Source organism: Panthera leo, chromosome B1, assembly GCF_018350215.1.
Source record: "Panthera leo isolate Ple1 chromosome B1, P.leo_Ple1_pat1.1, whole genome shotgun sequence".
Lineage (NCBI taxonomy): Eukaryota > Metazoa > Chordata > Mammalia > Carnivora > Felidae > Panthera > Panthera leo.
This window is the reverse complement of record NC_056682.1, coordinates 32083497-32099196: the sequence shown is the minus strand read 5'-3', so window position 1 is coordinate 32099196 and position 15700 is coordinate 32083497. Positions and strand designations below refer to the sequence as shown.

Below are 15700 nucleotides of genomic sequence, written 5' to 3'. Positions count from 1 at the left end.
GAAGAGAACACGGCATATTATAATGTGTGTACTCAAAATGCGAGTAGAGACGTTAAAGTTTAATAATGTCTCCTTAATTGAATGTCTAATAAATTAATGTGCTTTTCAATACGGAAAGCTAAAATAATGGGCCAAGTTCATGACATAATTGTCCATAAGCAAGTTCACTTAAAAGTGATTCATTTCACAGAAATTTTACATGGAGGCATTTTTCACTTCACAAAATACCCGCATACGGGGTAGTGCCTCTATGAATACCTGATTGTGGCTTAATGTGCCCTTGCAACTACAGGCACATAAAATTAGACTGAAACACAAAAGAGGGAGGACTTACATTTTTAAGCAATTATACAATTATTTATTTTCATAAAGTTGGCAATGTTTTATAAGCTGGATACTTGTAGTGTATCTGTTTTTGAGGACAAAATTTTCAGATTTCACATTCCCTCAGGTATTAATTTTCTGGATTCATCTAAGTTTGCTGAAATCCTATAATAAGGTTTTCACCTGTCAACTTCCAAAGCATTTTTCTTTTTACCTTAGCTAATCTCTCTGGGTCCCCAGGATGCCTTGGAATGACTTTCTGCAGTCTTTGGAAACCGTAGTCTATGGTGGGTTCATTTAATGCTGAAAAATAAAAGTCCTCTTTTTGAGTATGTTTCATGGTCATAAAGCAGAGCTTCTCAGTAAGTCTTCCACCCGCAAAGAGAAAGGTTCTGGTATTATCTGAGAATCGATACATAATGGATACAATTCCTTAAGGAATTTTTTGCTGTCGACATTGGTTAATTCACATTTGTAAGTTTGGAATTCACAGTAGTTTAGTGTCTTCACATTTGAACGATATTTCAGAATTTCGGGATTATTACATTTACTTACCATTCTGCCTTAAGTGCATACAACTTCTCATTCTCTGCTCACTCTCAAATAACCAGAAATATTACACAATCGACCATCTCCCAGTTTTCTACAAAGACAATAAGCTACCCTTACATGCTTTTTCTCTTCCCCCCTCTTCCGTTTCCCAAGTATACCTTTATCATCTATTAATTCTCCTAATTATCAGTTTATCTTATTCTCCTAAATATTTCCATTCATACATATACAAACCTTCTGTGAATTTATTCTCCCAAAGCCCTGTTCTTATGCAATACACTTTCAGAATTTCCCATTACATTTTGCTACACGTACATTCATATACTGTCAGGCTCCACCATATGCTGAAAGTTCCATAGAATCAGGACACATGCTTTGCTTTGCCACTGTGTTCTCATTGTTGAAGACAGTGCCCGGCACATAGTAGGCATTTGGCATCAGCAATTTGTAAAATGAGTGAGGGACAGAGTGAATGAATGACACATCTCCCCATTTCTACCATGCTAAAGAATTTTTGGAGTGGATTCCCTTATCCTTTCTCCTTCTTCCTGTCTTCTTTGAGTTTTTATAAGTCTGTTGTTTAAATTTTGTAGTTTCAAAATTAACGCATGATCAAAGTAAAGAAAAAAGATGCAAAGAATAAAAAAATAATCACCTGCACTCCCATTAGGCAGCAGTAAACACAGGAGGGTGTACTTCCTTTTTTAATCTTCCTTTTTGCACATATGTTTTATGAATATTTGTTGCTATTATTCTAAATATCAAAGCAACACCTCTGGTTCAAAAGAATTATTCAAAAAATTTAAATGCGGAAATAAAAATACAATCATCCATAATCTCACCATTTTAGAGATGAGCTGGGTTAGCATTTTTGCTCATATCCCTACAGATCTAAACACGCACGCATACTTAAAATTATTCACACTGTTACATAACCTACTTTTTATCAATTTAGCAACATATCAAACTTTTCCCCAGCTTATTCAATATTCTTTTATAACATTATTTAAAATTCCTGCATATTTTTCCATGTCATGGCCTATAATTTATTTAAATGGCTTCCTAACGTTTGCCATTTAACGTGATCCTTAATTTCTCACTATTATAAAAATCAGAGCCATAATTATCGGCTGTGTATAGTTTTAATGATTTCAGTTGGATAATTCCAAGAATTAGAATTACTGGACCAAAACTATGATTTATATTTAAGGCCTTCCACACATCCTGCCGAACTCTTCTCAGAAGACTGTACAAATTTGTATTCCCTCCAGCGGTGCATGTGGTCACTTTAACGTCTATTTCGTTATTCATCAGTGAAATTGAAGAGCTTTTTCTTATACTTGCTGATCATTTTAATTTTTTTCTTTTATGAACTGCTTATTGATTCTTTCCATAGTCCTTTCAATTGGGGATTAGTCTTTTTCTTTTTTTTTTACTTGTAAAAACACTTTATGTATAAATATTTTTAACACTCTGAATGTCCCCATGCTATAATATCATATCCCAGTTTGTCCTCAGGTATTATATGTAAAAAGATCATCCCAATTCCATGATAAGCACGCGCGCGCGCACACACACACACACACATATATAATGCGTGTGGTATTTGCATATACATATACAAACATATATGAATTCTCTTTCTTCTTCTTTTTTCCCAGGTCCACCAATAAAATGTGTACTGCTCATCATCTAGTTAATACATTTTTTATTTTTTGGTCTGTATTTCACTTTTTATCATTTTTCTTGTCAATACGATTACTCCCTCATCACATTTTCTAGGAGTTTTACTAGTGCCTAGAAACACTTTTGGTTTTTATGTGTCTGTGCAGGCAGCATGCAGGGAGTGGGTGGTCGTATATGGCCTAGTCATTAAGAGATTCCGCTTTAGAGTCAAATGGATCTTGGGTTTGAATTTCAGCTCCACCATTAATTTCTCTAAGCCTCTGTTTAAAATGCATCTCATGGGTTTGCTGTCAAAATTAAAGAAAACCATTTATATAATGTCCCCAGCTCAGTTCTTGGCCCAGAAAAGTTCTTAACCAAGGGCGGCTATCTGTTATTTTGTAACCAAACCCCTGACAGATGTCATTAATGTTTTCTGTTCATTCTTAGGGTCATCCATTCATGGCATCAACATATGAGGATCATTTTGTCTGTATATTAATTCCAACTTGTTCTCTTAATCTCATTCTCATGTTAGCTAAAATGTCCCAAAAGGTCTAAAAATGAGGATGATAGTGGAAATTCTTGCTTGTTTTTCTCCGAATAGAAATGACATTGACATTTCACCATCAAATTATTTATTATGCTTCAATAAGGGTTTTCTATCAGGACTTTTTAGAATCTGAGGAAATTATAATCATGAATTTTCTCATTTGACAAGTAAATATTATATTTGATAAGAGATTTCCCAATATGTCACAATTAAGTGTTTAGTCACGGATATGGTGTATTTCTGAATACAGTTTGTTAACATTTTCCTAAGAATCCTGCTGTGAGGATTAAATCATTTAACTATTGAGAATAGTGCCTAGCACATACTAATCATTCAACAAGTATTAGTTACTATTACTGTTGCTGGGGGTTTATGTGTCCATATTAATAATTGGGATTGTGTGCTTGGTATTGTCCAGCTTCTGGTTGATTTGTGTTTTATACGAGCTTTGAAAAATAAATTGAGAAGCTCTCTGTATTTCATCCTATGCTTTGTAAAATTTATACGGCATGGATATTCTCTCTTGACTAAAAGTCTGGAAGAACCCTGTGAGATTTCTCTCATTAAAGTCACCAATAACATTTTAACCAAACCAAGAGGAACTTTGCCATTCTTCTTTTTTTTAATATATATTCTTTGAGAGAGAGAGACAGAGAGAGCACATAGGGAGAGAGGCAAAGGGAAAGGGAGAGAGAGAGAATCCCAAGCTGTTTCCACACCCAGCGCTGACTGGGTGAGTTCTCCACATGGGATTCTATCCCACGATCCTGGGATCATGACCTGAGCCAAAATCAAGAGTTGGGCACTCAACTGACTGAGCCACCCAGGCACCCCGGAACTTTTCCACTCATATGATAAAGACGAGTTAGCATTTGACACTGGAAATACTCTCCCCTTGGAAATTCTTCCACCCATCGCCTTTCCTGAAAGTGCACTGCCTGTTTCACTCTACCTCCTTAGTCACGCCATCTCAGGCCACTTTGAGGACTACTCTCCCTCCATCTTGTAAATGCTATTGCTCCCCATGACTGTTGCCAAGCCAGTCTTCTGTTTGGCTATACATTCTCCCTCAACCACCTCATCAGTGCCCCCATGATTTCCATGTCAAGCTACATGCCGACTATCACAAACCTTTGTCTCTAGTCAAGAGAGCTTGCCTAAGATTCTGCCTTATCACTCCAAGTATTGGCTGGAAATTTCCACGGGATAGCGCATAGACTCCTCCCACTTAAGATACCCCAAGCCGATGTGGCTTTCTGTGAATTGTCATATCCATTAGGTTGCCAATCAGAAACCTTAGATTTGTTCTTTATTTCTCAATATCATTTGTATTCTTCTAGACAATTCATGCATTTCATCACGATTTTAAATGTTTTAGCACAGATTCTACACAGTACATTTAGAATTTCTAAACATGGGGCTTAGTCCCACAACCGTGAGATCATGACCATGAGATCATGACCTGAGCCAAAATTAAGACTCAGCGTTTAACCAACTTGATCCACCCAGGTGCCCCATGAATAGTCATATTTCTAATTTTGTCTTACTTTTGTTCCAAAGAAAATATCTGAGATGCTTGGCTGTTAGTTAATTATTTATTCCAGCTAATTGCATTGGATTCTAAAAGGTGGCCTGCAGAATATCTGTCTTTTGGAATTTAAGTTTTTTTCTGAATTAATACATATTAGTTTTGTCTGTGTTCCATGGGTAATGCTTCAAGTATATTATTTAATATATCTTTTTGATCATATTATCTAACATATTTTATATATAATTGCTACTATAAATTTGTCCTTCCACATTCTCCATGTATTTCTGATAGTTTTTTAATGGCTATATTTCTCTCTAGTAATGAGAAAGATACACATCCTATTTTAACTTAAAACAGTGTTTTTAGGGGCACCTGGGTGGCTCAGTCGGTTAAGCGTCCAACTTCAGCTCAGGTCACGATCTCGCGGTTCGTGAGTTCAAGCCCCGCGTCGGGCTCTGTGCTGACAGCTCAGAGCCTGGAGCCTGTTTTGGGTTCTGTGTCTCCCTCTCTCTCTCTCAAAAATAAATAAATATTTTAAAAAAATTTTTAAAAACAGTGCTTTTAGGTTTCTCTGAAAATCTTTTTTTCTAATTATTTGAGCCGGTAAGCCCCTCCACACGTAAGGAATTTGGTCCACCCTTAATTTCTGTACCTCATACTTTCTACTTTTACATTTTGATTGTTCGGTTCTCATCTTCAGCTAATATTACTATCATTAGACTTTCTATGATCCGTCTCTTTTAGACTAATTTTCACATTGACATTAGGCTTTGTCATTACATTGACAATAATTGAAATACTCGAACTGCTTTCTCTCTTGTGATACCATAACTCTTCCATTCTTACGTTTTTCACTGGTTCAATTCCCCAGCAGTCAGGTTACATCAGTAAGAAGAGCTGAATTCTATCCAAGCCCCTGCAATGAGACAATATCTTTTTGTCTCCCTCATATGTAAATGACAACTTCTCTGGATATAGCACTGCTAGGTACCCTGGTCTCCATTCAAGATCAAGTTTCTGCTTGTGTTGCTTGTTCTTACCCTTTGGGTAGGGGGTCAGAGGAGGCCTGGAGGGTGCAGCCTTCTACACATCCTTCAACACAACCCTGTTTGCACACACCAGCACACAATTTCTGGCATACTGATGACACCAAACTGGCTTCAAACATGAAGACTAGATTTCCCCTATTTTTGTTGTTGTTGTTGTTTTCTTGAAAATATCCTCTGATATTTTCTGGGGCTGAGGGCAGATTAAACACTTGGACTCAAATTACCATTTTATCCAGAACCACATGTGAGAAAACCTGTGTGTATAATTAGAATCCTTCCATAAACCTTTTTTTTTTCCCACTTAGCATTAAAACGTCAGCAGTTTCTGAATCCTTTTTCTTTAATAACAGTATTTTTAGTGGCTATAATATTCAATAATGAAAATCGTTATTGCTGCTGTTAGAATTAACCAAAGGCTTGCTGTATTACCGGCCTTTTACATACGTTAGCTCGTTTAATCCCCATTACAACCCCACGATATGGGTTTTATCCCCATTTCGAATGTGGTTCCAGGCAGTAAAGGTGGAATTTGTGTCCTGTCTTCTCTAACTCCTAGGCCTGTGCTCTGAACCTTAGAGATGTTGTCTCAAGCCTTATCCAGATTCGCCAACGGCCGCCTGGGTCAAAGGCTACCCCTCTGCACTGAGCTACTGGGCTGAGCTGGTAAAGAGCAGAGAGTGTTGGCAAGTGGCCATGCCACCTTCTGTTTCCACCCACTCTTTGCACCCGCCCTTCTGCCTTCCCGTGCTTCCTCTCTAGCTTCTGGCAAAGGGCTGCAGATCTCCAAAGCGAAGCCTCGCCAGGTTGCCTGACTTCGCAGTCCCTGAGTGTGGGAGAAGGCCCCATTTGGTATCAATCAGCAAACACAAACAGCTGCCCAGGGCTGCAGGGAGAACAGACCTAGTGACAAAATGCTCTAAATCAATCATTGCCCTGTCTGTTTTCAAACCGGCACCATTTCGTTACCTGAGGTACTGATTTTCTTATGTGGAGAAAATGGAAGTTATAGAAATTAGTATGCTCACAATGTGTTTACTAGAAAGTAAGGGAAGATCCCCTAAGGTAGAAAATCTAGCCCCTCCGAGGGCCCTCCCCCTCCTGTCTCCACTACTGTCCTTGTCCTTTCTAGCCATTTGCATGGCTACTCCCCCCCCCCCCCGCAGGTTCTCACTCCCCCTCACTACAGCTCCAGGGGTCCCCCCATGACCACCACTAATCCCCATATCCCTTGTGCTTCCTGCCACTTGCAGAGGAATTCTCTACGGCTGGGCTTTAATCAGTACACAGAAGTGGGATGTAGATGGAAGTTTCTCTTGCACAGAATTGATCGCACATTTGTACCCACTGTTCTTCCCGTTGGATGGGAAACCACCAGGTCCCAAGGGTAATGTCTGCTTTATCTTGCCTGCCCTCCTCTCCTCACTCCCCACCCAAATCAGAAATAGCAGACTATCTTGACCACACCGGGTTAGCGATGCAGGTTTTAAACTGAGAAGTTGATCAGGCATCCTCATCTATTTCTGATGTTGAGTGTTTTTTGGCAGGCCCCTGCCAGACTTCACAGCAAACTGTGGGAGGGGTTCTGTGTGTATCCCAGATGAGAAGACAATGGTAAAATACACTGTCGCCTATACGGACAGGGAAAAAAAAAATCACACGCATGTACACACGCGCGCATGCACACACACGACTTCGTTTAATCAAGGCACGTCTGAAGCACAAATCATGAGCGGTGCTTAGTCAACACCAAGCCAAAAGAAGAAAAGTCGGTCAATGCCTCCAGTTTTCGGCCGTCAGAACATCCAGGTTGAACTGGACAACCTTTACTTTGGTTCCAAACTGACTTCCCAACTGACCACCTGGTTTTGCATCCTGTCGGTTCAGCCTCACATCGAATCCCGGCTTCCCTCCTCCCCATCTCCCTGGGTGTTCTCTGACATTTCAGGCCTCGGCGCGAGCCAAGCAAACCTCAATTAGCTAATGAGGTGCCCAAGATCAGCACCAAGACTGCCTCCGAGGGCCAACCAGATCATTAACCACCATCATCAGTGTGAATTTCCAACCTCTCCTACCACATGGAGTGGGGGGTGCTGTGAAACGCTGCCGGCCCCTTGGCTGACAGGGACACAGAGAAGTGCTAGCAGGGCAAAAACAGAGTAAATTAAAAATGCACTTCGATCTATAGGCTCTATTTATCTATGTCTTTCTTTAGTAACATCACATTAAGGTAAAAGGTCATATCCCCGCTGAAATATAATTTATATTTACCTTTTATTAAATAATTATGGCATGGCATGAAGTTAAATATTACAGAAGCTAATCAAGGGGGAATTCAATAGAGAAAACTCAGACATGAGAATTTCGTCTTTGCTATACATAGAATGTCTTAATCCTCCACTGGGAGTCATTCGGGTTTGCTTAAGGAGTTTAATAATACACATTTCAACTGCCACAGAATCTAAATCCCATTTGGATCAGCCTTGGAAAAACTTTCATCAATACCTTGAGATTTCATAATATTTCTCCTGAGAGCCTGGATCTTATGTGTCATTTCTCATTTTGATTGCGGGTATAATATATGAGGTTTCTTACATATCTTGGATCCGGCAAATAGATATAAACTATAAGCAGTGTGTAAAGGTTTTATTTTATAAGTAAATAGTATTTAACTAAAAATATCTACTGGGAACCACTCATTAGAAAAAAAGCTGGCTGGTGTTCAATATTAATTTTCCCCAGAGGTTGGTGAGATGTATAAGTTCTATATGATTATTGCTTTCCTTAAAGGGAGGCACAGAAACCAGATAATGCCTACCCTCTACTTCTGTTTCCAAAAAAAATATAGGGGACACTGGCTAACATGGAATGGGGAGTCTTTGTTACAGTTCTGGTCAACCCTCAACAAAGACAGCATTGACATTGCAGGCAGGAGGTCATTTATGCCCTTGGCCGACAGGAGTACTCATCACAAAAATGGCGGCTTCAAAGGCTGATCAAATTCCTTTGCAGAAATTTGAGAAGAGACAAATCAGATGATGTGGTGAGGGAAGATCTGAGTGCTCAATTGGGCTGTCACTCTAGGATGTTGGCCTGGGTTTCAGCTTTCCTCACTGGTAAGTCTTCAGCTGGAGCCTACGATCATCATGGAGTGTATGGATGGCCATCAAGAGGCCAGTAAAATTCTAAAAGTCTGAGCCTAGCTGTATGTTTGCACATATGTGCATTTATCGGCAACAAAGGATCTTCACTTTTATTAGATATGCATAGAGCCCACGGTCCACTGAGGGGTCTAGACCACATAAATAGAGGATCTCTCTAGTCCTAACTGGAAATCTTATCCTTCTCCAATAATAAAGAAAGCAATGGAAAAGAATCAAATCTCTGCAATGTGACTGCCAGACAAACACCAAATCAGAAGATGGACTTTGATACGCAAGCGAAGGGGAAAAACTGCATCACGAATACCTCTCTATGTGGCTCTGGTCAAAGTCCTGTTGACAGGACAGGAAGGTGGAGAACAACTCAGCATGGGGAAGAATTCAGATGTACAGAGACCAGCTCTTGCCTTCATGTTACCTCTAGGACTTCTCCATTCTGCTTTTGCCTCAGTGTCCATCTCTTCAAAGAGCCTTGAGCCTCCATATTGATTCCTGTGGGGTCTGCCTTCTTTGTGCTTTGATTTTAGTTTCTCTCTCTCCCTCTCTCTCTTTCTCTCTCTCCTCACCTTCCCAATGTATCATCTACCTTCTGCCCCACTGCTCATGTGTCCAACATGCAAAGCCTACGTTCATTTCTTTTAAGGCCTATGTTCAATTAGCACCTTAATGCTCCCAAATTAAATTTTTTCAGAGCACTGGATAGCCAATGGAGGTAAAATTGGTCTGGCCTGGGATCTGCTTTATTCCCCCACCCATGACCGACCATACACCATCTTCTAGGCCAGGCGGACTTTGGTTTCTCTCTCTGCAAAGACAGAAGCTTGGGCGAAATGGCCTCTAAGATCCCTTGTAGGCCCTTGCATATGATCCGAAGGCTATTATTTATTTGGTGCAGTGAAATTCTTCTTTGAGAAGTGGAGACGGGTGGGGCTGAAGCCATAGGCTGTTGAATTACATCATCGTTAACCTTTGCTACATTAAAATCTTTCCCCACATCCGCTTGTTTCAATGTAGCAAAAGTTCGGTGTCACCAATTAAAAAAAAGGACAAAGATAATATAAGAACACATTATTAAGAGGCGGTACCCGCCTTCGTGGATACAGGAACAAGAACACGAGGTGAGAACCAGCAGTGCATAAGTGAAAGATTAGACTGAAGCCTTTGATATTTAATTTTAAATGAAATATTAATTTAATATTTAATTATGCTTTGGTTTCAAGAAAAACTGCAGCAGGAAGACAGATTGTTTGAAGAAGGGAGTAATATACGTGGTTAAGGAGACAACTGTAAAAATTAAAGATAAATTTCAAGGGTAAATCTAAATGCCACAATGGAGCAGTTATGAATATGATCACGCTCTCTGTAATGTGTATTTAGAATATTATAGCCGAGAGCACCAGGCCATTAAGGGGCTGAGATGTCTCCAGTGAAACAACAGCCCCCTATTCTGGGGCTTCCAATGGAGACATCATTCTTCAGACTCAGCTGAATGATGGATCCGAATTTTACAAGAGGTGGGGGCAGAGGCGACCTCAGTAAAAGTGCAGGCTACCAGGAGGGCTATTGATTCAACCTGTTTCCAGGGTGAACAGGGAACAATTGTACTCGGGCCAGTTTTTGATGTCTGAACTGGGTATTTTTAACTAAAAATCAGATTCATTTCTTAAATGGGAATTCTTTTTTTCAGGGTACCGCTCTAAGAAAAAGAAAGAACGAAACGTGAATTGCAATGAGCTATTCACATTTGCAATCCCACTTGCACACCTGTGAGGGGCAGCTTTGTGAAAAGAGGACCCCACGCCCTACACCAAGCCTCGGGTGTGATGTAAAGGTTTGTGGAAAAATCCAGGTCTTCCATTTCTTCTCCCAACTGCTGCCTGTTCTTGGCCATTTTCTTGTTAACGCTTGGTCTTGTTAACACATGGAATCAGATGCAATTGTTTGTGCTAAAGCAAAAGGTAAGAAGGTCTCTGGGGACGGAGGTGAGGTGACATGAATTCTTTGGCTCCTCAGCGTCCCAGGGTCCCCACCCGTTCTCATTTGCCAACATCCAAGTTCAACCACACACCTGGGCAAGCAGCGCCTCCGTGCGTGCCTGGGCCACCTGGGCCGATTAGGTGTCTTCTGCTCCTTCTGTCCCCCTTTGAAAACCCGCTCCCCCTTCTCTCCACCTTCAGAGCCCATGTTCTCAGGCTGCCTCGGCCCCCTCTGGCCCCGACAGAATCCTGATTTCTAACCTAGTCCCAGCTATGAAGAGCACGGTGTGGCGGGCCTTTCAAGAAGAATCCACCTTTTTCAGAAGGGAACACATGCCAAAAAGCCCACCCTGGATCCAACGGTGAAGAAGGCGAAGCCACGTAAAACTCATCCCAGAAACGCGTGCCCCCCTGCCAAACGCCGACGGGAGTGAACTGGACTTCTATTTCGATATTTCTAAGCATATGCATTTGCAAATCTATACCATTTCATTTTCCTCATGAGAGATATACCTTCCTATTTGTTCACTTTAGGAACCCGACATGCAGAAGGGTTAAGTGATTTGCAGGAAAGTTGGGACTCAAATCCAGGCCTCCAAACTCAGTCCCTGTCTTCCACTCCAGCACTAGGTTCTCTCTTAATAAGAAAGTGGAGTTGGTACTCCTTTCCCAACTTCAGTTGTTCGTGGAGAGGATAGTTTCTATGACTTCTAGGGAATTGGAAGCACTCCATAGAGTCTCAGCCGATCACACGACATCCCCACTTCGCAATGTGGAACAGCAGGGCACAGGCAAGGCATCGTCTTCTTCTTTTTTTAAAAAATCTTTTTAATGTTTATTTATTTCTGAGAGAGAGAGAGGATGAGCAGGGGTCGGGGAGGGGCAGAGAGAGAGGGAGACACAGGGTCTGAAACAGACTCCGGGCTCTGAGCTGTCAGCACAGAGCCTGAGGCGGGGCTCGAACTCACAAACTGTGAGGTCGTGACCGGAGCCGAAGTCAGACGCTTAGCCGACTGAGCCACCCAGGCGCTCCAGGCAAGGCATCTTCTGAGCCCCTCCGTGCTCACTGGCCAGGCTTATCTCCTGTGCATTTCCTCGGAGTACCGGCCAGAGAGGCAAGGCCACTGGCATTTGCCAGGTAAAATATTGGATGAAGCCAAAGAGATGGCCTTGGTGTAATTTCTTCTATTTGCTATACGGGATTGCTGAGTAGCATAGGTCAGTGGTGAAGAAGGCAGCTTTGAAATGAGACACCTAGGACTGCACCTATCTCGGTGACCTTAGGCAGCAGCATTCTCATCTATAAGGTCGAGATACTAATAGAATCATCACCCTGGGGGAAAAGCAGTGATGATATGAGCTCGTGAGATATGAGCCTGGCCCTACCTCCTCAAACGATGCCAGATATGACTACTGAATTCGTATCATCATTTCTTTTTCTCACTAGTCCTATCTGATGACAGAACTTACGGGAGACTTCTTCACCAACAATCAAAACGTTTATACCAGATGTTTAGGCCAAAGAACCAGAGGAGTAACACTGAAAAGCTGTACTCATCTACCCCCCTATCCTCGATGACCTGCCTTCAAAAACCATGACCTCTCACTGGTTTCTGTGGGTGGTGCAGATTTTATCATTATAAACTGTGGCCATTCTACCCCCAGATGCACACTCCAGACATCCCCTTCCTGCACCCACAAGACAGCCAGGAAGCACCTGCACAACCAATAACCATGATCCCACTGGGCGCCTCTACCGCGATTATTTTTCTGCCCTCCAAGTTCACTGTGGAAGGGTCTGTGAGGAAAGCAGAGGTCCTTCTTCCCTCTGAGCCCCGGCTGGTATACCATGCTTCGGTCCCCAAGCAGACAGAGGCAGTCGGACCTTTCCCGAGGAGCTGTATTCTCACGTGGATCTCTCAACTCCACAGCAGCAAGCCACACTTTAGCAAACCACGGTTGGAAGAAAACAGATCTGCAAAGTCACACGTGTGAAGCAAATGTGTTGTTTTTCAGAGCCCTGATGCTGTTTATGCTGTACTTGGCGCAACAACCACGGGGAGCTGATTACTGCCTTTTGGCTAATTATATCAAGTAAGTTACCTCTAATAGGCTTGGGTTTATTATGATGGTGTATCCTTGGATACAGCAACCATCAATGGTTGGACCTTGGAGCCTCCTTTCCCACCTCCTGCTTCTTGAGTCTCCTAGAAAGTTCCACCTGAGAGTAAATATTATTGTGTTCGCGGTGCAACGACTCAGTCTCGAAGGAGCTGCCCCCGTGCGCAGGGCACTTTACCAGCAAGAAAGTCTCCACGACGGCCTGATGAGCAGGACTCAGGCTTCTCAAAATTGTTTCTTTGTTTAAAATACAGATTCTCAGACCCTCCCCAAAGAGAATGATTCGGTATGTCTGGAACGAAGCCAAGCATGATTCTCATGCTCAGCCAAATTAGGAAAACACCTATGGGTAATAGTATGATTAGTACCAGAGCTTTACAGATGAAGAAAATGAGGCTCAGGAAGGTTAGCTGACTTGTCAAAAGGACAAACAAGTCATTGGTGCCACAGCCGGCATCCGAAAGCACGTCTTCTGGCTGAGTCCAGTGCACCCTCCCCTTGGATGCCAGCTGATCGCTGGTGCCCAGTCTGTCCCCACTAAAGCTCTCTAGATTTCTCAAGGTTTTCTTTTCCTCTGGAATCAAGATGCGATTTTCCACGTGACCACTGGAGCTGAGTATTTTGTCTAGACCTCTAGGGATTTCTGACACACTGTCCTGCAGCCGAGCACATTCTGAGGCTCCGAACGTGTGGCTCAGGAGGCCGGGCTGGCTGGAAATCCATAAGTTCTCTCCCCATCACCACCCAGAGAGAAGGTCAGGATTCTCCAGGCTCCCTGAAGCCAGGCCTCGGCTCGGGAGGCATTGTAGCCCCACCTCCAGTCACGGGGGGAAGCCACTGCCTCTCCAGCTCTTGGACCAAGATCCCGGATGGGCTGGAAAGTGCTTTCCATGTTGGTGGCTGCTCATTGAGTGGGCAAGACCAGAGATCGCCAGACCATTTCCTGTAGTGCCTGGGCCCCTCCGTGAATAACATTAGCCACTTGTCTCTACCAACCCTAGTCCCATTTGGCTCAGCAACCTCAGGTAGAAGTTTTTAGAGAGAGTGACCAGCCTCCTGAGCCACCTGAACAGTGTTTGTATTTTTATTTTCTTCTCTATTTGTGAAAGAATATACTACTGTGTCCCCACCCTCCTCACCCTTAACTGCTTCCCATGGTCCTTCTTTCTCAAAGCCAGTCTTCTGGAAGAAGCTTCACTGCTTCCCTGGCTGGAAATACTCTTTTTTGTGCCTAAAGAATCAAGTCGACCAATGTGTGTTGTTTCAGAATTTAAATATGGGGAACATTAATTTTTTATACCACATTTTCTTTGTTTAACTATTAATTAAAAGTTACTTATTTTTTTCAGAAAGTAATAAATATAAGTAAGCAAAACTTAAAATAATAACAATAATACCAACACCTAGAAACCACCATTGTTAAGACCTTCATATGCAGGGCTTTTTAATCTTACTGGGGTTTTTTATACAACTATTCCTTTTTCATATATATGTGTATGTGTATGTGTGTATATATATATATATATATATATATATATATATATATATATATTTAAACACACACACATACATACATACATATATGTATACACACATATATACATACATGTATATATGTATACATGTTCATTAAATCAAAAGGAAAAGGACAGAGAACATATTCATTACTTGTGATATATTATCTTATGTATAAAAAGATTCATTTGTTAGCATAAGCTTATTTTATGCCTACCATTTGTCAACAACTATGTTATGCATGTGGATAATTATATATTATATATATATATATACATATATATATATACCTATAAAATATATATGGATGTAATATGTGGATATTATATATAATATATATAATAATATATATAATATATGCAATATATTATATATATATAATATGTGGATATTATATATTATATATAATATCCATATATTATATATTATATATAATATCCACATATTATGGATATTATATATAATATATGCACATTATATATATAATATATATGGACATATAATATATATGGTTATTATATATATAATATATATAGATATTATATATATATAATTTATGCTTTTTTTTAACCTATATCACATCTTTCATGCAACTAAATATTCATTCACAGCATTACTTTTAACATCTAAAATGTGTTTCAGTGTAAAGAGACTTCATTATTTATTCAATGAGTCCCCTAATGGACACTAGGATGTTTTCAATTTTCACTACCACAAACAGTGTTCCAATGAACAGCCTTCAGGCAAACTGAGTTATTTCCTAGGTATACATTACAGAAAGTGGAATTGTTGGGTCAAAGGGTATATACATTTTTAAAGCCAGTGCCATCAAGGTACTCTTTAGAGCCATCTACTCTCCTGCAGTAGAGTGTTAGAAGTCCCACTTCCTTCTAATTTTGCCAACTTGGGTATTTTCATTTGTTTAAAAACAATTCTTTGCCAACCTGACAGGGAAAACAAATGTTATCCTATAGTCGCCTTAATTTGCATGTATTAGATTATTAATGAGATTGGGATTTTTAAAAATACGTTTGCTGCTAAACTGTATTCCTTCCTGAATTAACTCCTGATATTCCTGGCTAGCTTTTAATTTACATATCTTTCCTTTTCTCCTTAGTTTGTGAGATATCTAACATTCATCACTTTATCCACAAGGCATAACATAGTGGTTGACAAATGGTAGGCATAAAGTAAGCTTTGCTGAACAAATGAATGAATCTTTTTATACATATGGTAATATGTCACATGCAATGAAT

At 40.7% G+C, this 15700-nt stretch overlaps 1 protein-coding gene across 8 annotated transcripts in view; it reads right to left on the bottom strand.

Annotated features, from left to right (window-relative positions):
• EBF2 (EBF transcription factor 2) overlaps positions 1 to 15700 on the bottom strand; it is a 192002-nt gene that overhangs the window by 16474 nt on the left and 159828 nt on the right. For all 8 annotated transcript variants that reach the window (XM_042934522.1, XM_042934525.1, XM_042934521.1 and 5 more), the window contains one exon: positions 539 to 627. In XM_042934522.1, the coding sequence (XP_042790456.1) occupies positions 539 to 627 (89 nt within the window). The remainder of the gene's footprint in view (positions 1 to 538; positions 628 to 15700) is intronic.